General features: G+C 41.9%; 1 protein-coding gene across 3 annotated transcripts in view; it reads left to right on the top strand.

The window, feature by feature from the left end:
• The window catches only part of SLC36A1 (solute carrier family 36 member 1), a 45,662-nt gene that overhangs the window by 5,946 nt on the left and 15,649 nt on the right, over positions 1-24,067 (top strand). For 2 of the 3 annotated variants that reach the window (XM_072756794.1, XM_026008292.2), the window contains exons 2-9: positions 4,578-4,725; positions 11,212-11,302; positions 12,390-12,478; positions 12,930-13,025; positions 15,292-15,376; positions 15,801-16,019; positions 20,418-20,516; positions 22,898-23,064. In XM_072756794.1, the coding sequence (XP_072612895.1) occupies positions 4,583-4,725; positions 11,212-11,302; positions 12,390-12,478; positions 12,930-13,025; positions 15,292-15,376; positions 15,801-16,019; positions 20,418-20,516; positions 22,898-23,064 (989 nt within the window). In that variant the 5' untranslated portion in view covers positions 4,578-4,582. Of the gene's footprint in view, positions 1-4,508; positions 4,726-11,211; positions 11,303-12,389; positions 12,479-12,929; positions 13,026-15,291; positions 15,377-15,800; positions 16,020-20,417; positions 20,517-22,897; positions 23,065-24,067 lie in introns of all 3 variants that reach the window. The other variant, XM_072756795.1, reaches the window with a different exon arrangement.

Raw genomic sequence — 24,067 nt, 5'->3', positions numbered from 1 at the left:
TTTTGATGCTATTGCAAATGGAACTGTTTTCTCAATTTAATTTTCAGATTATTCAACTTTTTTTTTTTTTGTATACTGATGTGTCTTACAACTCTGCTGAATTTACTAATTCTCCTAGTTTTTAGGGCATAATATTTTTTATGTGTTTACAAGTTACCCTTAAAAGTATTGTTTAGTTTTTGGTGAGAAAACAAAATAAGACTTTAGTACTGCCTCTCTCTCCCTTCATTCCTTTTTCCTCCCCTGACCTTCTCATATACCCCAAAAGATATATATATCGATGGATATATAAATGGATTCTCCTTCTCTTGTTGGAATTGGCCTTGATAATTGTACTGAATTTGGAATAGAAACAGATCAGTAAACTCTTAGATGGTTATTTTGAGAACATATGTATTTTCAAAAGTAAATATGAAGCTGATAGTAGATTAAAGATGCTGTTTTTATTTTGCTGGAAATTAAAGAAACGTAAAATAAAACAAGTACAAAGAGCCACCTGTCTGTTTAAAAGAACAAAAATTAAAATGATAAAAGCCAACATTGGCACAGTTATGAAGAGACAGTTACCTCCATATATTGCTAATGACACTGTAGGTTAGTTCAACCATTTGTATATCAGGAACCATAAAAATGAGCTTATTCACCAAAGATATGTCTCAAAAATTAAAAACTATTTGTATAAATTCTTTTTAGCTGGGATATAAGAGATTTTTAAAAAAGCATAATCCTCATATCCAGCTATTGGGAGCTAGAGAAGCAGATTATTATATCATTATAATATAACGGCATGTACATGTATATAATATAATTATTATATATATAGTATAATAATTGATATAATGGTCCATCCAAACAATGGACCATTATATTGCAACTAATCATTATTATGTGTACTCTACAGATCAAAAGAAGAGTAGATAGGAAATAAGTGGGAAAAACCTTAAAATAACGAGAATATTGATAACCAAAAAATAACTTATGTAAGAAAAAAATTTGTTAAGGTTATATAAATAGCTGATGTTTTAGTGCAATTGTGGTTGAATCCATACTTGAAGAAAAAAATATTTCCCACCAAACATGTAGACATTTCTTCCAAAAGGGTAGTAGTTAACCTTCCAAAAGGGTAGTAGTTAACCCTTTTGGGTCTAAATATTTAATGAAAATTTTGAGTTTGTGTTGATGGGCCACACATAATGTATAAACTCTCTTCTTTGTCTCCAAGAACCTGAAGGACAAGCTTGTCCTGAATTTTCACATATCATATCCCTCATGTTAACAGTTAGCAGGTGCTATTAAAATCTCCCACAGGGGAGGAACCACAATTGCACAAGAGATTTGGAAACCAGGTTTTATCAAAGGGAGCCCAGGGGCAGGGTGGCCTTGGAGGCCAGCACTCAATGGGGGCAGCTAGGGAACAAGAGGAGAGAGACTTGGTCACAGAGCCATAGCAGGAGCTCCAGGAGGGACTGCACCCACTATAGTACTTAGATTCCTACTTCACAGCTCTGAGAAGGACCTCTGCTTGGACTTTCCCAGGGATTGAGAACATGTTCCCTCCCAGAGCAGTCTGTTCCATTGGACAGCTCCTTTTGTTAAAGGTCCTTCCTTATGTCTAGCCAAACACCTGCCTCCCTCTACTTCCCTCCCGCCCCCACCCCCACACTGATCCTATTTCTGACTCATCTTCGCCATTCCCCAGGACAAGGGGAATATCCATAGGATATTTATTTATTTTAAGATTTTATTTTTTTATGAGAGACACAGGCAGAAACATAGGCAGAGGAAGAAGGTTCCCTGCGGGGAGCCTGATGTGGGACTCAATCCCAGGACCCCAGAATCCTGACCTGAGCCGAAGGCAGACATCCAACCTGAACCCAGGCACCCCTAGGACAGCTTTTAAAAGCAGTTTGTACACCTGCCAAGTTGCCAGTTTTCTCCAGGTTGAGCCTTCTCAGTGCTTCTAGTCATCCCTTCTCAGGCTGGTGCTGAGCCCTGGCTATACCACTGTTTATTATTCCCTTAACAGTATATTGCCTGGAACAGAATACAGGGCATGGCAAAAACAAATGGTGCTGTCATCTACCTGTGGTTCTCTCATCCTCATGCAACCTAGAATTAGCTTATTTGGCATCTATTATTAAATCATTGACTTCTGTTCAGCTTATCATCAGCTAAAGCCTATAAGTAGTGTTGTTTTTTTTTTCTTTTCAACATGCATGCAGTTGCCAAGCCACATCTGCCACATCCTGCGGTTGTTTCTCAGACATTAGAGCTATAGATTTTAGCTTCTATTTGAGCAGTTTCTTAGTAATATTCTGCTGGAGGGGTAGCTTCAGTTTTCATATACAACATAAAGAAGTCTCTCTACAATATTTGAAATAAATTGAGCATCTGGGCCAGGTAAGCGATTGAGTGATTTCTTGGTTGTTGAGGAGAGATAGAGGAGTTTGCTGGTCCCTGTATCCTGTCCCTTCTCCCTCAGAAATATGCACGATACACCTGGAAGACTCTATTCCTCAGACACTTTGGTATGTTGGAAAAGACTAGAAATTAGTTGTTGTTTGCATAGATAATTACATTAGTTGATCCTGGAATATTTGAGCTAGAGAGATGTTGAGAGGTCTTTCAGTCATTGTCCCTTACCCCTTTCTGCACCTTTTGGATAAAGAGAATTGTTCCAAGTTACTAAGGAAACTGGTGGTAGAAGCAGTCTCAGAACCCAGGCCTTCTGACATACGTAGACACTGACCTTTTAGCTCTGTGTGGATAGCAGCTTTCAACTGCTCATAGTAAGATAATTTATAGATTTTTCCCCCAGCCCTCTTATGAGTTTAATTACCGCAGAGCTAGATGACTGCTTTGAATCCCTCTAGCATGTGAGTAAATGATGTCCTCTTTGATATTTAACAAAGTCCCCATGGTGGTGAATCTGGGCAGGATCCTCTCTGGGACTTTACTAGCTTTCTGGAGGCACTTTCCCTGTGGGATTATGTAGGTCCTCTCTTCATTACAGTCAGTGAGGGAAAATGAGATCCCTTGGATCACATTTAGGGGCAGAGTAGGGCCAGTTTCCAAAGAGTCCTCTGGGACTTGACCTGTGGGAAAAGTCCCACAGAGCGATCCTCTGGCAGCTAGTGGGGGGTTGGGCAGGATGATGTGTTGTGATGAGCGATGTAGATCCTGTCTCTCACCAGGTATCTGAGACAGTGCATCAGACTCACTGCGGGCTTCAGCTGCATGCTGAGGGAGAGCCTGCTTATAGGCAGGCAGGTATGCCAGTCTGACAAGTGCCAGGAGGATTTTTATTTGTAATTTTTAAGGTACATGTACTTTTCTTCCCTCACGTGGTTGCCAGTTCTTGGAGGGCAGGATGTTGACTCTCTTCCATTATAATATTCCTTCATTGCAAGCGGCGGTACCTTCAGTAGAGTTTTCCAGGTCTGGCAGGGCAGCAGGATATATATTTACTGCTTTGCTGCTACCTGTCTGTAGCAGAGCAGGTTCCTTCATCGTTTTGGGGGTTGATTCTTCATCTGTAAAATGATCAGTTTGGAGTGACCTCTGAGGACTCTTTTAGCAATAGTGTCTAGGGTTCTGGGGGCTTACAGAATTCCCAAAATGTATGCTTATTGTGTGGCTGAGAAGTTGTTGTTCTTCTCTTTTCTGTAGTAACATTATTGAAAAAGTCCACCCTAGAGAAAATACCCTCACCATCCTTCCCCAGCACACAACAGAAAAGGTTTCTTCTTTCATTATCTTTATGGAATTGGCAAATCCGTAAAAATAAAAAAGAGGCTTGTAGAGGGGAGGTATTGAAATGAGGGCCAGTGGTGAGTCCTCTCATGCTCCTGCTCTTCCTCTGAGCTGCTTACAATTCTGACTTATTGCAAGATAAGACTCCTGGGGTCAGGGGCTGAGAGTCCCTGGTGACCTCCAGACAGTACAGGATGGAGGCAGAGGTCATGGTGGAGAGAGAGAGAGGAATTCATCTGTGGCTCTGGAACCTGGTGGGGGAATCTGCACAGAATTGGATGATTTGGAGGGGATTTCTTGAGTGCAACAAGATCTTTTTTCTAATGCATGCAGAAGAAATATAAGATTCGGTGAGGACTATTCAAGTTCCTATCCTCTGAGACCTTACTTCTGGGGAAGATGGACATAGATACAATATAACTGTTGTTCAAGGTTCAAAGAAATTAGCTCAAAGGAGAGAATGGTTACTCCCAACTTAAGGAGCAGGAAAGGCTTCCCGGACGCACCTGTCTGCATCTTCCCCCAATCGTCCCACGCAGTGCCTCACCTTTGCTCTGTCCAGGTGTGCCGTGACAAATTTAGAAATTTATGAGTGGGGCACTGAGAAGGTTGGGAGACAGAAGCCAAGTGAGCCCAGCCCGCCCATGTGTACTTTGCACTTTTCCCATTTCCCTTGGTATCAGGCACTGTCACTGTACATAATTCATAGTGCAGCTGTCCCTGAGCTGCTGTGACAATGGCTGCTTCTGCCCCAGAGCCCACTACAGGCTTGGAACTAAAGGCCCCAGCCACTGGGGGTCTTAGCACTGACCCTATCCCCCCAGCTACCATGTCTACGCAGAGACTTCGGAATGAGGACTACCATGACTACAGCTCCACAGACGTGAGCCCTGAGGAGAGCCCATCTGAAGGCCTAAACAACTTCTCTTCCCCCGGCTCCTACCAGCGGTTTGGGGAAAGCAACAGCACAACGTAAGTAGCTATTTCTTCTTCTCTCCTGGGTGGGATTCATGTACTTAAGCTCTGTATTAGTAACATAGTCTCCCTTAGAGGTATTTTTGCTCCCCTGTTTTATCAATTCCCCATTTTACAGATGGAAGGAAGACTGGGTGAATAACAGCTCTGAGATTTGAGCTCCTTGCTGTCTGCTCTCCCTCCCGTTTGTTTTATATTCTTTGCTCCTTTCAGCTGTGTTGGTCCCAGGAAGGCTGGTGCTGAACATAAGAGAAACTCCTAGAGATAACATTCTCTTAACTCAGAACCATGGGTCATCTGTGCTAGAACCTCAAATACCTCTAGGCTCAATTGGAAGTTTCATTTGCCGAGTCTCGCTTAGACTTCTGTCCCCATCAGTTAATAGCCAGTTCATTTGGCAGAAGAAGTGGTAAGAGGGAGGAAGGAATAATTTCTCTTGCACTTAAAAAATTCAAGAGGTTAAGGGGCACCTGGGGGCTCAATCTGTAAAGCATCTGGCTCTTGATTTCAGCTTCAGGTCATGATCTCTGGCTGTGAGATCAAGCCTCATGTTGGGCTCCTTACTGGGTATGCTTAAGATTCTCTCTTTACCTCTCCCTCCCCACTCTCTCTCCCCCCTTCTTCTCAAAAAGTAAAAATAAAATAAAATTCAAGAGGCTGAGTGGAGGGATTCTGCCTTACAACTCCTTGGCAAGGTTAAGTCTTATCTCTGGAAACTGAATCCCAGGACTCATCTGGGTGGTTTGGCCCTCTCTGGGCCTTAGTTTCCCCAAATGTAAGAGAAAATTGAGGAGTCCTCTGTGAAAACTGTGCTCACTCACTTGAATTAGAAGATTCAGAGGAGAGTTTTCTACCCTACTGCGTTTTCTGACTCAGTCCTGAATATCAGCAGACTTCTATATTTTCTCTAGATCCCAGCATTCCATCTTTTTTTTGGCCCTTCTATTTATTCCCCAAGCTTAGCTATTATCCTTTCTATGTTTCCTTGTGGGTTGGGTGTGACTTATTGAGGGATCCTTCCTGTGCTAGATTTACGCTGTCCTGTGTGACTGCCCAAGCTGACTACTGAAGATTCTCTTGGAGGTCATTCCTGGTAAAGCTCCCCCTGGCTGCATCTCTCCTGGGGCAGGGCATAAAACTAGGATAGAACCAGAGGGTATGGTCTGTCCACATTACCACTAGCTGACTTCTCCTCAAGATTCGGTCTCTTTAGCTTATTTCTCATGTGGCATGCTTTTGTAGATTTCTCCATTTGCTTGGCTGAGGGGAAAGATTGCACAGAGAACACCTGGCAGCAGTGAGGACCATTTCTCCCCTGTTTTCCTTAACCTATCTACCCAGTTGACTTCCCCCCAGGCAGAAGGAACTCCAGATGCAGCCAATGGCACGTGATAGCTTTCCTTTCAGAAGTCATACTCATTGTGAAATACTTCTTCCGAGCCTCTCTCTGTATAGTTTCCCTTCCAGTTTTTGCTCCTACTTGTTCTCAGGCATCAGCTTGTCTGTGCAATCCTTGTAATATGGGGTCTAGATTTTCATTTTTAAAGGGACTTTTCTGAAGTTCAAAACCAACCACTAGCAACTTCACACAAGTTTTGTGTATATTAAAAGTAATGTGTTCTTGCTAGCTATTCTGATTATCTCTTTTTTCCACATTGGGTTATAACTAGTAGTCAACCCAAAATGATTTCTCCTTGCTTGTTAGAAATTGAGAAAATTGGGAGATACCTTCATTGGGCTTGTATTGGGATATTTTCCAGGGTGTACTTTGTTGTGAGGGCCCGTCCTGCTCTGATATTGTGATATATGGGACCAGGAAAGCCCATCTGTAAATGATGTCAATTACCACAAGTGACCTAGAGAAAATACTTCATTGGACCTGGAGAATTGGTTTAGTACTTTACTAGAGCCTGGATCCACATAAGCATTTATGTATAGAAAATATGCAGATGTGATTAAGGTGTAAACTGATTCAGGTGACTTTGTTAGCTCACATGAATCTCTAATATATCAGAGTGTTAGAGACAAGTTTTTGAGCTGTATTCCTTGTCTGCTGTGCCTTGCCCTACCCTGTTATCTAGTTTACCAAGGACCAAAGAACGCTGAACAAAGTATAAGGAACAAAATGCAAGGAATAAAGTACATACATGCATGTAACTGGCTCTTCTAATGGTTAAGGGTCAGTAAAAATCCCTAGTTGGGTGTGCAAATTGAAACCCTAGACATTTCCATAATGCTGTTTTAGTGAAGTTATTTCCTAACATTTGATATTGTCAAGCTATTGACTGCTTTGACAACAGCTTGTTTTATTCTATTGAGCAAGTTTGTCTTCTTGTTGCCCTGTTGAGTCACATTGTACCAGCTGTTGATTGAGCTTTGGTATTTTTTCCCAGGCTGTCAGGCTAAGAAACCAGTTCACTGAAAGTGGCTTTCTCTAGGTTATCTAGGGCAGCCGTTTGCAAAATGTGATTTTCAGACCCTTAGGGGTTCCTGGGACCATTTCAGGAAGTCTGTGAAATTGAAACTATTTTCATAATAATACTAAGATGTTATTTGTCTTTTCATGGTGTTGACGTTTACACTGATGGTTCAGCAGCATGGTGGGTAAAATTGCTGGTACATTAGCATAAATAAAGGCAGTGCCACCAACGTATGCTAATCATCGTATTTTTTGCTGCCGCACATGTACAAAGAATAAGTCAGTTTCACTTAAGTAGGTCCTTGATGAAGCAAATTATTCATTTTATTACTTAACCTTTCAGTACAGGTTTTAAAATAACCTGCATGACAAAATGGGACGTACACATGAAATAGTTCTACTGCATACCTAAGTATATGATGCTTGTCTTAAGGACAAGACGTTGAGTGATGATTGAAATTGTGAGCCCAACTGCTTTTATTTTTCGTAGAATACTCGTTTTGCTAGGAAGAACTAAGAAATTGTAGGTAATTCAGACCTGGGTATTTGGCAGTACCAAGTACTTAATTTCTTGAAAATGAGAGGAATGAGACCATCACCTCAAGAAAAACAATTGATAGTATTTGTTGCCCATAGTAAAATTTGAGCTTTCAAGCAAAACTAGAAAAAAACTAGTATCCAACACTGTGAGCTTGACAGCTTCCCTCTACTTAAAGACTTCTGATAAAGTTAGTGATATTAATAAATATGATTTTTTTCAGACATTGTATAATGAAATGTGCCAGCATTTCAAAGATCTGCATAACTCAGGGAATAAGTATCTTCCAAATGGCCAGTGTGATATTAGAAAAGTGTGCATGAGTAAAAGATCCATTTGAAGAGCAAGATTACTGGTAGATTTTAATGTTATAGGATATTGAAAAGTTCAGATTCTACATTACAACTTCTAAGAAACAACCACATGTCAAATTCGGTATAGTATCGAAGGAAAATTACCACAATTATCTAGAGAGACTATTTAAACACATTCCAACTGCATGTCTGTATGAGGACAGATTTCCTTTATGTACTTCAACCAGAACAACATATCACAACAGATTGAATGAGAAGTAGATAATCCATCTATCAAGACATTAAAGAGGTTTGCATAAAAAGTAAATTAATGCCAGTTTTTATTTTGGAATATAGAATTACTTTTCATTAAAAATCCATTATTTTAAGAAATAATAACAATTTAAGGGGCACCTGGATGGCTCAGTTGGCTTGGGTTGTGATCCTAGGGTCCTGGGATCAAGCCCGCTATCTGGCTCCCTGCTCAGCGGGGTGCCTATTTCTCCCTCTCCTTCTGATTACCTCCCCATCCCCATTTGTGCTTTCTTGAGTGTTCTTTCTCGCTCGCTCTCTCAAAGAAATGGATAAAACCTTCAAAAAATAACAATTTTTTTAAAGACTTATTTATTTATTTATGATAGACATAGAGAGAGAGAGAGAGAGGCAGAGACATAGGAGGAGGGAGAAGCAGGCTCCATGCCAGGAGCCCGACGTGGGACTCGATCCCAGGACTCCAGGATCGTGCCCTGGGCCAAAGGCAGGCGCCAAACTGCTGAGCCACCCAGGGATCCCCCAAAATAACAATTTTAAAAATCTGTTATTTTACATGTAATTTTATTGTTTTAATTAATAAAATGTTTTTAATTTCTCAATTTGAATTTGTAATATATATCACCAGACATAATCCATATAAACAAAAACTATGTAGTATCCTCAATAATTTTTAAGTGTATAAAGGGCTCTCAAGACCAGAAAGTGTAAGAACTACTGATTGAGAACATAAACAGAGCTACAGAGATTTGCAGGATTCCCTTCCTATACCCCTCCTAAGACTCTGCAGTCCATGGAGTTGAGTCTGTGATACTCTATGGTTCTGGGTGATCCAAGCTTAGAGCCATTGATTAGAAAGAATAATGTTGGCCAGTTGCCTAGAATCCTGAAGTCACGTTGGAAAGTATGCTGTCCTATCCAGTCCCCTCCCTCTACAGCTGAGACAAAGGTCCAGACAAGGGAAGGGAATTGTCCTATGGAATTACTAGTAAAGCAAGGGCTAAAAGGGACCTGATCTACAAAACCCAGCCCAGAGGCATTTTGGGGAAGCCTTTGGTGGGCAGGTGGGTTTGCTACAATGCTTACCTTTGCCTTGAGTGGATTAAACATTTGCTAAGATAGACATTTGATTGGCCTGTCATCCTGCCTGTAATCTCTTGGTCACTGGCCATTGATAATGAAGGAGTCACCTCTGTACCCTTGGGGTCCTTAGGCCGTTTCCTCCTTAGGGTAGTGCAGGAGAGCACTCAGCCTCTTCTCATCTAGATTCAAAGATATTTTCTGGATCTTTACTGAAAAGCTTCGGGACAGGGACTACTGGGTGGTTCAGCAGTTGAGCATCTGCCTTCGGCAGCTCAGGGCATGATCCTGGAGTGTGGGGATCAAGTCCCATGTCGGGCTCCCTGTGAGGAGCCTGCTTTCCCTCTGAACTATGTATCTGCTTCTCTCTCTCTGTCTGTCTCTCATGAATAAATAAATCTTAAAAAAAAAAAAAAAAAGGAAAGGAAAGAAAAGCTTCAGGACAGCAGAAGGGTCAAGAGGTTTTCTTCCTGGAGGTAGAAGGAGAAAGGTCACCAGAGGTAAAATTTCATTACAGAGAGTATAGATAGGTCCCAGTTATTGTGGTCCTTACAAGTTAACACGTAGTATTTGCTTTCAGTTTCTACTGAATTGCAGATTCGGAGAAATACATGGAAGCATCATTTAGAAGGGATTTAGGGTATTTATGCAGGAGAATTTCCAGACAGTGCCAGGGGCCAAATCTTGAGTGAGTCTGTGGCTGGAGGCAGAATGATGCTATATTTGACCTGTTTTGTATCCTGGAGGTAAGAGGATAGAAAATGCGGCAGATGAGGGCACTTCTCTGTGGCCCTCAGATGAGGGTACCCCTCCTTTGAGGGGTTCTCATTGTCTACAGGATGCTCACCTTCATCCCCACCCACATGGCCACCAAACTGACATACTCCTCTCTGTTGGCGCCCCGGGTCTCTCTCTCTGGGCTTGTGTACACAGGCCTTTCTTCCCCCTGGGCACACCTGCAAGCTCTGCCTGTCCTGATGGGTTTGGCTCAGGTCTCCCCTCTGCAAACCCCCACTTTGCCTTCCCCTGCCTGAGCACTCTTCCCAGGCACTTAATAAGGCATCTTTCTACCTGGATGGCATTAATGTATCTGCTTTATTTTCATTGAGTCATTAATTTCTAGAAACCAAAGTCCATATCTGATTCATACTTATTTCTACCACTGTATTAACACAGTGTTTTACACATAACATAGTATTTGCTGAGTGAAAAAATGAATGAGGATGCACAAGAGGCTTTATAATTACAGCTTGAAGTGGATAGTCTGTGTAACAGGTGAGGGGAAAATCTATCCTCAAAGCAACAGGATAAATTAGGTGACAGACATTTGAAGAGGGCTTCTCTAATCCTAGGACTCTGGCATTTGACCTTTTTTTAACCCAAAGTATCCTGGTGACTGACCAATTGTGAGGCCATATTCCTTTTACTCTGTTTACTTTGCATAAAATTTTCTGTTAGAGTTCTGGGCTTTTTTATTTCGCTCCTCTTTCTCTCCTATCAGTGTCTGTCCTTCCTGCTTGTCATCCTCTGTTGCAATTTTGGATCTGGGTCTTTACAGTGGACAGCTCTGGTGAAACCCAGGCCAGAGCTACTAGGAGAGGACAGAGTGCCACAGGGAGTGGAGCTTATAGCACAGAGGCCAGGAGAGGACTCAAGGGTCAGTCTGCCTGGATTTGAATCCTGGCTGAACTCTTTCCTAGGTGTGTGACCTTGAGCAAGTATCTTCCTCCTCCATGAAATAAAGTTAATACATATCTCCTGGGGGCTGTTGTGGAAGTTGAGTGAGGTAACATATGAAAGCACCTAGCACAGTGCTACGTGATTAATAAATGTTAGCTGCCATTATTGTTGACATGCTCTTGTCTACTTTCTTCCCACTTCAGATGGTTCCAGACTTTGATTCACCTGTTAAAAGGCAACCTTGGCACAGGACTCCTGGGGCTGCCTCTGGCAGTCAAAAATGCAGGCATCTTGGTAAGGGTCTGCATTGGTGAAGAGAAGTATCATGACAAATTTTAGGAGATGGTGTGTGTGTGTGTGTGTGTGTGTGTGTGTGTGAATTTACTTCATTTACAACATTTAAAAATGGAAAGCTTTTTAATTCAGCCGAGAAAGTAAAATTCAGGTGTTCATGCACTTAAACATATTTATTGAGGGCCTTCTGTGTGCTGGATGTTGTTCTAGGCTCTGAATATTAACAGTGAATAAAAAAGAGAAAGATTCTTGCCTTCGTGGAGCTTACTCTGTGGTGAGGAGGATATATTTAAAATGTTTCAAGGAGTTTCTATCAATATTAACTAATGAATTTGTAACAGAAGCCTGTTCGTTTTCTACATAGGCCTTCCATGCCTCACGCATAGGAGGCCAACTCTGAGAATTTTACTTTCTCTTTTATGATTCATCCCCTATAGACTATAATCTAAAGCCATTTGGTTTCTCTTTGAGTTGCATAGATATGGATTGCTCTTACCTGAGGGCTAATTTATCCTGAACTGGTATTACCCTGATGAGAACTTTCCCCTTCCCTCCACCTCTTGACCTCTCTCTTCTTCCCAGACCATAGGAGCCTTCTGTTCTGCTGATTTATAACTGTCTTGGGGGATCCCTGGGTGGCGCAGCGGTTTGGCGCCTGCCTTTGGCCCAGGGCGCGATCCTGGAGACCCGGGATCGAATCCCACGTCAGGCTCCCAGTGCATGGAGCCTGCTTCTCCCTCTACCTATGTCTCTGCCTCTCTCTCTCTCTCTCTCTCTCTGTATGACTCTCATAAATAAATAATAAAAAAAAAATTAAAAAAAAATATATAACTGTCTTGGTATAGCCTTGTGTCGTTCTTCTTCATGAGGTTAACTCTTTTGAAGGCATGCTAAGGTTCAGATGGTGCCTTCTCACCGAACTAATCTCTACTGGGATCACATTTTATTCTGTAATGCTGTGCCAGAAGTTCTGTCACTGGAAGGTGCCTTAGTAGAGTTTTGATCATTTGCAAATCCAATCTCTGTTGGGCTCACTCCTAATTCAATCTACTTCTCTCTCTCTCTTGTCTGCAACACCTGTCTCCAGATGGGTCCCCTCAGCCTGCTGGTTATAGGCATCGTAGCTGTGCACTGCATGAGTATCCTGGTGAGATGTGCTCACCACTTCTGCCGCAGGTGAGAGCCCTCTGAGCTGCCAAATTGTCCCTTTGGGTTCTGTTACCAGCAGTGAAAGAGAAGACTTAAGCAGACCACTCTAAATTCTTTGTGCTAACTGAAGGTGACTGCTAATTATTGCAGTACTCCGTTTCCCTGGTTAGTTTTGTTCTTTTTTAGTTTGTTGCCATCTGTCGTATTTCCTTATGTGCAGTGGCCAAAGACCACATTCTACTTTTGTGTGCTTTGTAGTATTTACCCCCACTGAAATGATTCTACTAAATGGTTGTTGCTTATAAGAAAGTAACTGGCCTGTCGACTTAACATTTCTGATCCTTGAAAGCATTAGATACAGGACTCAGTGGTTTCACCAGGGTGACAAGTAGAGAATAGGTATCGGTGAACTACGTTTGTTCTGTCACTTTTTGTTGAATTCATGCACTCTTCCCTTCCTCTTTCTCTCCCATCTTAGACTGAACAAGCCCTTTGTGGACTATGGGGACACAGTGATGTATGGACTGGAATCCAGCCCCAGCTCCTGGCTCCGGAACCACGCACACTGGGGAAGGTAACCAGTTTCTTTCTTTCTTTCTTTTCCTTTTTTTTTTTTTTTGTAACCAGTTTCTTCTGTTGTTGCTGCTGTGAACTCCCAGAGTGGAGGCCTTCAGACAGAGTGGGGAAATGTGGCATATAGTGTGAGCAGTGGAAAGAGCACCGAGTCTGTGGATTTGGCTTCTACCTCAGCTCTGCCAGCAGTCATTTTGGCTGTGTGACCCCTATCTTTCTGGTCCTTGGTTTCCTCATGCTTTGGCAGTCCATGACCAGTGATTATTTTTTATTTCACTCATTTATTTAGTAAAGATATTTAAGCACTTTCTTATATGTGGTACAGAACAATTGTAGGTATCGGGAAGGGGGATGCCCCTGGGGTAAATTATGTGGTCCTGACCCTCTAGGGACTTATAGTCTCTGTAAGGAAAAGGGTGTGTGGGAAGCTCGAGACCAAGAGGACAAGAGATCAGGAATAGTCTATCCCAGTAGAGAGCATCGAAGTGCATCTTAGGAGCTCAGACGGGGAGGAGATTTAAGGACTGTTGCCTGTGCCAGATGAGAAGTCCACGTGATAGGTGCTTTAAGGGCGGGGCACCGGGCAGGAGAAGGAAGGCCTCAAGGAAGGGGTGAGCTGAGCTAGAACAGATGGTTTAATGGGGAAAGAAAGAGGTGAGGGTGTTTGGAAATTTGTCCTTATGGTAACTTTTCAAATACCTACAGGGAAATACTCTAATTTTTGTTTCCTGTTTGAGGACATGATATGTTTAAAGATAAAGAATTGATATCAGAGACCGAATCCTTTTCTATTCTTTTTTTAAATTTTTTAAAGATTTATTTATTTGAGAGAAAGAGAGTGAGCTGGTGCACATGGGGTGGGGGTGGGGCAGAGGGAGAAAGAGAGAGAGAGAAAGGATCCCAGGCAGGCTCCCCACTGATCACAGAGCCTGACCAGGGGCTCTATCTATCTCATGACCCTGAGATCATGGCCCAAGCTGAAATCAAGAGTTGGATACTAACCAACTGAGCCACCCAGGCTCCTCTCTATTCTTTTTAAATTGAACTACATTAAAACTGTTCTCCAGGAAAACTCCTTCTCGTAGTCATCGGAGTTTTTTTATAGTTCCACACAAAGTCAGCTTCCTCCTGTGATGCAGGTTTATTTTGTGATTTTTTTCAGCAGGATCATTTTCTGTGACTGGGAGAAGCCATAGTGCCAAGTGGCCAACATTGATTAGCAGGTTGATTGGTTGGCTGGTTGGTTGTTGATTGATCCTTTCTTCCCTTCTTCCCTCCTTTCCATCCTTTCTCCTCTCCTGTCTTTCCCAGTTTTTCTCTTTCTCTTTCTCCCCAATCCCTCTTCTCTCTCTCTATCCCTCCTCCCTTATTCCCTTACTTTCTATCTTTAATGAGGTTATTGTGTGTTTATGGTAAAAAATAATTCTTTTTTTAGCAAGATAGGCATTTATAAAGTGAAAATTAAAAGTACATACTGGTCATAGTTGCATGGGTATACTTCTGGAATATTCTGTGTGTATACAAATGTACACATGTTCTTAACCTTTTTTAATGTAAATTCACCATACTGTGCATACTGTTTGGAAATTTGTTTTTTTCTATTAGAGATCCTAGACATATCTCTATCAGTACATGTAGGTTTAACATATTCTTCCCTGCTGTATACTACTCCATTTAAGAATGGTCTGTCATTTCATTTTCCTTTTGATGACCCTTTAGGTTGTCACCAGTGGTTGTTGTAACTGCTTCCACCAGCAGTCTATTCTGGTACATCTATTCCTGTGTACTTATGTGAGAGTAGGTTGATTCTCAGATCCAGGTTGATTCTCATATCCAGAGACTATGAAGAAGTCCACTTCCTTGGCTTTATGCTGAGGGCTCCCTGTAGCTTTAGAACATACAGTATGAGATGGCATAGGCAGGCCATGGGGAAGGGGAGGCCAAGGGGCTGGTCTGTGGTCCTGGTGTGTGTGCTTTGTTCTGGCCATTCTGATCTCAGGATTGCCTGACCCCATGCAGCATTCTTGACATAGGAAGGGAACCTCAGTCACCACACAGATATGACCTTCTTCACCTTCCTCCAAAGCTCCAGTCTGGTGGCACCCAGTACAGTTTCTCCTTTCATCAAGGCACACTAATTCTTGTCACCTGCTAGGAAGGGTCTGTGATGACCTGGGGAAAAGTACCGTTCAAACACCTATCTGTCTGGGAATCTTGCTTTTTATCCTTCTGATCATTGTACTCTCTCTTCCCTTCCCCATCTGCAGGCACATTGTGGACTTCTTCCTGATTGTCACGCAGCTGGGATTCTGCTGTGTCTATTTTGTCTTTTTGGCTGACAACTTTAAACAGGTAGGGCCCCAGTTAAAAAAGAGAGAGAGAGAGAGAGAGAGAGAGAGAGAATGGCAAGAAATGAGTGGACTTTGATTTCAGGATTCCTTCTAAGCCTGTTTTGGTCAACAAAAGAATTAAGATTTTAACATTTTACATAGAAAAGTGTGTTTTATTAATTTCATCTAAAGACCTAGGGCATTACGAAACTTCAAGATATCTTGTCCATTCTCCTGTCTTAAGGTAAGATATGATCAAACCCAGCTGAGATAGTTGGGTTGCTGATGACAATTATGAAGATCTTGAAAAGTGGTTCCTACTACAGACTTCTATATGGCCTTGTTCACATACTGAGTCTTCAGTTAGGAAACGCTTTTGGTGGGAGGTCCACTGGCCTTTGTTATTTGAGAGGCCTTTCCTGTTGCATTTCTTCTCTTCCTTTTAGGTGATAGAAGCGGCCAATGGGACCACCAACAACTGCCATAACAATGAGACGGTGATTCTGACGCCCACCATGGACTCGAGACTCTACATGCTCTCCTTCCTGCCCTTCCTGGTGCTGCTTGTTTTTGTCAGGAACCTCCGAGCCCTGTCCATCTTCTCTCTGCTGGCCAACATCACCATGCTGGTTAGCCTGGTTATGCTCTACCAGTTCATTGTCCAGGTAAGAAGAGCCAAGGCTCTCCCTCTGCCTATTATATAATCAAAGCAGCAAACAAGTAAGTGGAACATAAATAGGGATATGTTATTTACGTGTGGTATATTTAGATTAGGGGTTCTCAGCTTTAGCACTAGTGACATTTTGGGTCAGGTCACTTTTTGTCATGGGGGGCTGTCCTGTGCATCATGGGACGTTTAGCAGCCCTGATCTTTACATACCAAGTGCCAGTAGCAGCCATTCCCCAAGTTATGACAACCGAAAATGTCCCCAGACATTGAAGAATATGCTGGGGGTGGGGTTGGTATGCGTGTGTGTGCAAAATCACCCCCATTGAGATCACTAAATCTAAAACATCTAAACTGGTTTAGATTTCATGTTAATACATGAATCATTGTATAATGGGAAAATAGAAAAATATTAAGATAAAAATAAAAATCAAGTTCTTTAACTTAATATTTAGATAAAATAATTATTTACCAGGCCAGTTATATATTTATTTGTCAAAATTATAAACTCAGTTATTGTACCTCCCCTTGCATAGCCCATGTGGCCAGGCGTGTAGAGTAGTACAAGAGAGGACATATGTTTGTCGTTGGGTTAGAAGACCAGGCTGAGAAAAGTGTGCCCTCAAACACTGTAGCTCTTTATGGACAAGACAGTGCATTTTGCCAAGACTTGAGAAAAGGAAAAGTGAAAGTCAGTGAATAGAAGCATAACTTTTAAAAAAAGGTATTTAAATTTAATTCCCCCAAGAACTCATCAGTACATACTCATTAAAATGCAGGCAACACAAGTGTTGAAAACCACATGTCTACCTTCAGTCTTTTTTTCTCAGGGATTCACTCTATGTGATTGATTTTGTCTAGGTCCTATGAATATATCTACACACTATATTAGTATGTAGAGAAATACATAAAACAAAAGTATGTTTTGTCTTGTGTTTAACATAATTTTTAAAATTATTAAATGTAGTATTCATCTACCTTGCTTTTTTTACCTCAACAGAGCCTCAGGGAGCTTTCCCTATTTATACACACGGTTTTACCTCCTTTTTCATTGCTACATAGCATTTCAGAGAATAGATGTGCCATAGTTCATTGGACCAGTCCCCAGTTAGTGGACCATCACGTTGCTTATAGTTTTTAGTGTTAGTATTATGACAGTGAATATTCTCAGGCCTTCCTTTCTGTAGACATGTATAAATACTCCTCCAGGGTATTTATTTATTAGACATGTAGTTGCTAAAGAGTTTGCACTTTTGAATTTTTATATTACCATGTTGCTTTTTCCTGAAGCCATTTACCAATTTCATATAGACTCCCATAGTGCGTATGTAGCCAACACTAGATGTATCAATCTTTTTAATTTTGGTCAGCCTGACAGATGAACACTGACTCATTTTCACAGTCTGCTGAACAGTGACCCGGTCAATCACTGATATGGTTTCTAGGAAAACGGTGCGTTGTAAAATAACATTTCCTGAACTGAGGATATGACATAATGAATTTGGATTAACACTGTTCTCAGTGAGCATTTACTGATTTTTCCCTGTCTTAAGAAGTCAAATGGGTGGCAGATATTGACTCTTCTTCTACAGAACTAGTATTTAAAAACAGAATAAATTGCTATCCCTGTCCTGTTTTTTTTTTATGGGAATGGAAGGCGGGCCTATGAACGCATGATTGACCATTTCTAGAGAGTTTCCTTCTCTACCTCTGGCAAATTAAGTTAAACTAAGGAGGGCAAATAAATGCATGATTTAACTTTGTAATTAGAGATCTCAATCAGTGCTTAGGACACACTGCAGTGGACATTAAAATGAGCTAGGTCACCTCACACAGATGTGTACACATGCTACATTTAGTTTTAAAGCACTGTGGATCATTGGACAATAGTGGCTGCCATGAACTGAAGCCTGGGATGGGAATGTGGGTTCCAACAGTGTCTCAGACCCAGGTGAAGGCAGTGCTCATTCAGAGCATCGTCTGTGGATCATGCAACCTGCACTTGCAGTTGAGGCACCCTGCTGATTTCTTGAGAGTGAGTACGAGCCTGCCTCAGGACTCAGTCAGGAGCTGCCTGTGTGATCACACAGTGCTCTCTGCTCTGGGGGCAGCTTGGGAGAACAGTGGTTTGGCTGTGCGTTGAGCAGCTTCATTCTGATGTGATACAAAGGTGAAGATGCTCCCTTCGGGTCACTTTTGTTGCTGATGCTATTTTAACTACTATCTCATTTTGGCATCTTCTCCCACTGTCCGGTGTTTCTGAATTTTTTTTCCTAGTCCTGAGCATGTGTGTAACTGGTGCTCTTGCTCGTCATGCATGTGCCATCCCGGGAAGCTGACTCAGGTCTTCCACCTGTTCAGGTTTCCCCATATCTTCATCACCTGGACTGACAGATGGCATAGCTCTGAGCAGAGTGCCTCACCCAGAGGGGGCTCCCAATAATTGTATTTATCACTGCATTTCCTTAATTCTGAGATGCAATTTTTTTCACAGTTACAGTGTTTCCAAAATTGGAGTATATCTTGCAATTTTTATGTACATTTAACAGCATTTTCTCAAAAAGTTGTTATCACTAAAATTAATAGTATCATAGAATTGAGGAGACAATATTGTTGATAATGAGCTGATGGGATCCCTGGGTGGCTCAGCAGTTTAGTGCCTGCCTTTGGCCCAGAGCATGATCCTGGAGTCCCGGGATAAAGTCCCGCATCAGGCTTCCTGCATGGAGCCTGCTTCTCCCTCTGCCTATGTCCCTGCTTCTCTCTATGTCTCTCGTGAATAAATAAATAAAATCTTTTAAAAAAAAAGATAATAAGCTGATTTTAATATCTATGTTTCTTTGCACATTAAACTTTTTTCATTTAATGGGTTGGGCTCTAAGTTAGTAGGAATCATTAAGTATGTAGAATTACAGATTCCTTTTGTTTTTCTCATTCAACTTAGTATTCCCAGACATGTATTCTGAAATTCTCTCTCTGATAACTCAGCCAGATCTGATGTATGAACCTGAGCAATAGTCATCCACTAACCAACAGATCGCTCCTGTTTCCAGAACTTAGGTTGCACTGTGACTCAAGAATAATTACAGGCCAATTTCACTCTTTGTCTCATTGCAGAGCAAAAATATTTATTAGTCTGTCTTCATTCCAAATACTGAAATACTTCTTATAAAGAGATCTTTATTAGCAGGGGTTCAGGGGAAAAAAGTATTTTAAAAATTATTTCTATTTTAGGGAGACTATGGTATAACAAAGCAATTGCTTTGAAAACTTTCAAAGAGAAGCCTGTTACAGAGATTAATATTAGATCTCTTTTCGTTCACTGATATGATTGTTATACTGTTAGAGCATGCCCCGTATTTATCTAAATGCCTCTACAGTTAAATCAGTTTTAAAACATTGTAAAGGCAGTTTTAAAATCAATTCTTATTTTAATGTAAGCAATGCATGAACGTGGTTGAAAAAAACACTTCTGAATGGACAGAAGCTTCTGTCCCACACTGAGTCCTGTCCCTTCGATGCTATCCATTATGGGGGCTATTGTTCAGTGGTGAGCCATGGAGGATTCTGTGTCTGCACCTCCTTGCTTGTTTGTACATCTTTACATTGTATCTGCAGTTAACAATTGCCATGATTTTTGTTTGCCTCTATTTTTAAATGCTTTTTTTTTTTTTTTTGCTGTTCTGTTCCTAAATGTTCCAGTACTTCTGTTAATGTGTTTATAAATAAAACATTTCAAGTGTCCAAACTCATTCACAAGAAAAGAAAGAAAGAAAAGAAAGAAAAAGAAGAACTCTCTTAAAAATCTTCCAACTTTCCTTCCAGCTTTATCTGTGTGGAGTATTTATGTAGTTGTGTTATAGTGAATATGTAAATTTAAAAAGTTGATGTTTTCACTATTATTTCATAAGTAATTTTTCATGTGCTGCTTAGCTATCTCAATTTTTACTTTTAAAATAGTACATAATATTCTGTGGTATGGTTGATGTGCAGTAAGCTAAACCTGTTTCACTTGTTTGGGAATATTTAGGTTGTTTTTAGTTACTATTAAATAACTTTGTTCTATTTCTTTTTATATCTTGATTTTTTTTCCTACTCAGGTTACATTTCTGGAGATGAGCTTACCTAATGAAAGAATGTGACTTTTTTATGCAAAATTCAATATTTGAGTTTTTTGTAGTACAAAAAGGGCTATATAGTCTTTCCCTGAAGCAAGTAGGGTTTTCTCAGCCTGAAGGGGAAAAAAACAGAAACGCTAAATGTCCTCAAATCATCTGTCAGGTATCAGACTCTCTTCCTTCAGAAGATCTTGGATTTAGGAAAAGATACGACCTCTCCAATGTTGGAGTTTAAATCTTGAATCTCTGTATAACATTTACTTTGTTTTTTCTTTCAGAATATCCCAGACCCCAGCCACCTTCCCTTGGTGGCATCCTGGAAGACCTATCCTCTGTTCTTTGGCACAGCCATTTTTGCATTTGAAGGCATTGGGATGGTAAGAGTTGCACTGTGATCATCTGTTGTCCTTGTTGTCCTTGAGGTCTGCTTTATGGAAGGCTGAGGAAATGCTATTAGAAAATATCTCCTGAAACTTATTGGCCAGCTAATGGACAGCATTTCAGGGATCTCACTGGAGTTTCCCAGCTCTAGCTTGTGAAAATAAATTGAACGTGATTTGAGAATGTTTACATTCAACCCCCTCTGTTACACATTCATTGTTTGCTTCTGAGAGGTAAACTTAATGATTAGTAGTTGCTAGGATTAAATATGTGTGAATTGCTTCACGTAGTCCCTGACACATAGTGTGCATTAAATATTTTTTTTTAGTAATAATAGTATTGACTTATTATTAAATCAATAAACACACAAATCATCTCTCTGCCTTGGAACACTGGAGTGTTGTATTTTTGTATGTATAGATAACCTTCACCTTCACTCCTGGCTTAGCTTCCCCCATCATTGCTGTGATTTCACCCAATTCTTCTCCTTAAGGAGAGGAATCTGCCACTCAGTTGTACCTAATTTGATTTTTACTTATATTTTTCATAATAGAAGTCTGGAGTTATTCTTTGAAAAAAATTATTAGTACTGCTGGGCAAGAGCGTAGGGAAAGGGAAGACACTTCCTTTCATGGAATATCTTTTTATCCCCTTTTGCTTTGTCTATCACTTTATACACTTCTGAGAAAACCTAGAAGCTGGACAGATTTTTTTTGTGAAAATACTTAGGAATTGGCCCAGTGGTATTGAGGAATGGGTTAGGGCTCTAACCTCACAGGGGAGGCTCTCTAAGGGATCAGTGTGTAAGCTGTTGACCTGAGGTTCTGCACCTTTCCCTTTGCTCTTTCTTGGGGCTGTTCAGTGCCCAGGAAGAGTGTCTTTCCTTGACTCACAAACAAAAATGTTTCCCTGCTGTTGGGGCCACAGCATGAAATGGCCCATATTGCAGCAGTGAGAAAGAGGCTGCAAGTATGTGGGACTGGAAAGAAAAGATTGAGTTAAATGTGGGAAGCTGCCTGGAGACCCTGGGTTCTTGAGTAGCATTGTACTGAATTTATCACTTTTCCTCAACAGTGCAATGCAGGAGATGCTCTTTGCTTCATTTCGATAGCCCAGGTTTGGCTGTGGACTCATTCTCTAATCATTATCTGTTACTTCAAGATTTCTCTGTGCTTTCTATTTTTACAAGGGAGAGAACACTGCTGTTCTAACTCTTAGTTTGGACTTGAGGGCTGTTGAGTGCGTCCAGGCAAAGGGCCCCTGCTCACTGTCATTGTACTTCCTCTGTATTTGTGCCACTGGCCCAGGCCTGGCAGACATGGAGGAGATGGGCTGCTTGCCCCCTGGCTCTCTAGACTCTCCATAAAAGGTAATGGAAGGAAAGCATAGAAGCTGTTTCTAGTTGGATGCGGATCAACAAACTTGAGCCCCCTGAGCTGGTGGGGGAGGTGCTCAGGGTGCGGTGCTCAGGCCCTGGCAGGAAATAGGGAGCCATGGCATCCCTCACAGCTCTGGACCTGTAGCAGGCCTGTGGCATCTGCCAGGGTATGTCTGGCACAGACCCACTCTGCCTCATGGCTGCAGGTATTCAAGGAAAAGGAGTGTCATGACAAGATCAGAGATGGTTTGCTCATTATTGCTCTGCATTGCTTTTCCTTGTCAGCCATGCCAAATGTAGTTGATAACAGATTGTGCAGCTTATCAACCATACCTTCCATTTTCCCTGTTCCTTAAATGAACCAATCTTCAAAAGGGCTTTTGCTTTGCTTTGGAATGTCCCCTCCTGTGAGGGAGAGGGTGGCAAGATCAGTGGTTTGGAATAGAAATCTGGAAAGTGGGTTTTATTGTACTTTTGTCAACTTGAATCTCCCTATGGTCTACCTCATGACACCCCTAGCACCTCTATTTCTCTAACTCAGAGGTTTAACATGTCGTTGCTGGCACCTGCCCTTTTGGAGGTAAGGAAACAGTTTCTGGAAACTAGAGTGGCAGTTTTCCCTGACCTACATTTTGTATTCTTTGAGCCGGTTAGCAGAGCTGTGATCTCAGACAAGGTCTGTTCCCCTTTGATGCAGCTGCCATGTGGCTGTGCCTGGAGCAGAGAGCACCCCCAGCCCGTGGGGATCCTGGAGCAGGAGGCAGAGCTCTAGCCTGCCTTCTCCTTTCAGGATTTCTCTGCTTCCACGGCAGGCTCTTGTGTCTCCTCCAGCTCTAAGGAAATAACTTGCCTGTGTTTATTTGTCTAGTAAAAGATAGATGTGCCTTTGGGGAAATCCTGGGGATAAAGCAGTTACTTTTTCTGAAAATATTACAATTTATTTTGGCCATTAATGTTGCTTCTTCCTGTGCTTTCTCTTCTCTCTTGCTATTCTCCTAGGTTCTGCCCCTTGAAAACAAAATGAAGGATCCCCAGAAATTTCCGCTCATCCTATACATGGGAATGACCATCATCACTGCCCTCTACATCAGTCTGGGGTGTCTGGGGTACCTGCAATTTGGAGCTAATATCCAAGGGAGCATAACCCTCAACCTGCCCAATTGCTGGTACGTGGGGGAGGATGGAAGCCAGAGAGCACTGGATGTTTGGGGTTTTTTTTTACATTAATGGGTGAGAATGTGGATTTTCCTCCTTCTTATCCCTTAAATCAGCTCACTTCACTTTAGCTTACTGCTGCAAGCCTGACCCTAGGCCAGCACCATCCTTCCTTGGCCACCTACTGAGCTTTTGACTCATCCACCTACCTCAGTCTTACTTCTCTAGACCTGTTCTCCCATGACTTGTACGAGCCATCTCAGACTCAAGTCAGTCGTGCGTTCCCTTGTTGAGAGTCCTGAGGGGCTTCCCTTTGCTCCTCTGAAAAAGGCAAAACCTCTAAGGTGCCTGTTAGTCCCACTTGGGCTCCAGCCCTTCCTGTACCTCATTCCTACTCGGCTAGGAAAACTTAGTCTAGGAGTCACTCTTTTTGAGAAACTTTCTCTGCTGTCTCACCCACAACTTCCCTTCTAGGTTAGATGCCCCTTCCCTCTGCTCTTGTGGGACCCCATTCGGACCCTAGCCTAATTCTTATTTCATAGTGCTGTAATTGTCCATTTACCCAAAGTGTGATCTCTCTATATGGTGTGCCTGGGAGGGCAGGGCTCCATTGCACCCCAGCACCCGGCACCATGTCTGGCACATGTTTATCACCCAGGGGATGACTTTTGAATGAAAAGGAGGACTAAATGCAGGAACTGTGAGCATCTTAGGAATGAGGTGTTCTCAGGGAGCATCTAATACATAGAGGATAGAGGCGGTCTGCCATCTCCAGCCCTAGCCTTGGGCATGTCACAGTTGCTCACTGCCTCAGCTCCCACTTCTGGGAACCAGGAGTAGTCATTTCTTCCTGCCAGGATTGTCAGGAAAACCAAATGCTATGCATGAGAAAGCACTTTGTAATACTATCCTGGTGCGATCAGAAGGAGGACCCTGCCCTGAGCTTTCTTCTTTGTTTGGAGGAGGAAGTCCTGTGGAGGTGTACACCAAATGGATTGGTTGATCAGGTGACTG

The sequence above is a fragment of the Vulpes vulpes genome, chromosome 4 (assembly GCF_048418805.1).
Source record: "Vulpes vulpes isolate BD-2025 chromosome 4, VulVul3, whole genome shotgun sequence".
Lineage (NCBI taxonomy): Eukaryota > Metazoa > Chordata > Mammalia > Carnivora > Canidae > Vulpes > Vulpes vulpes.
The sequence above is the reverse complement of the archived record's forward strand: the minus strand, read 5'-3'. Positions and strand labels throughout refer to the sequence as shown.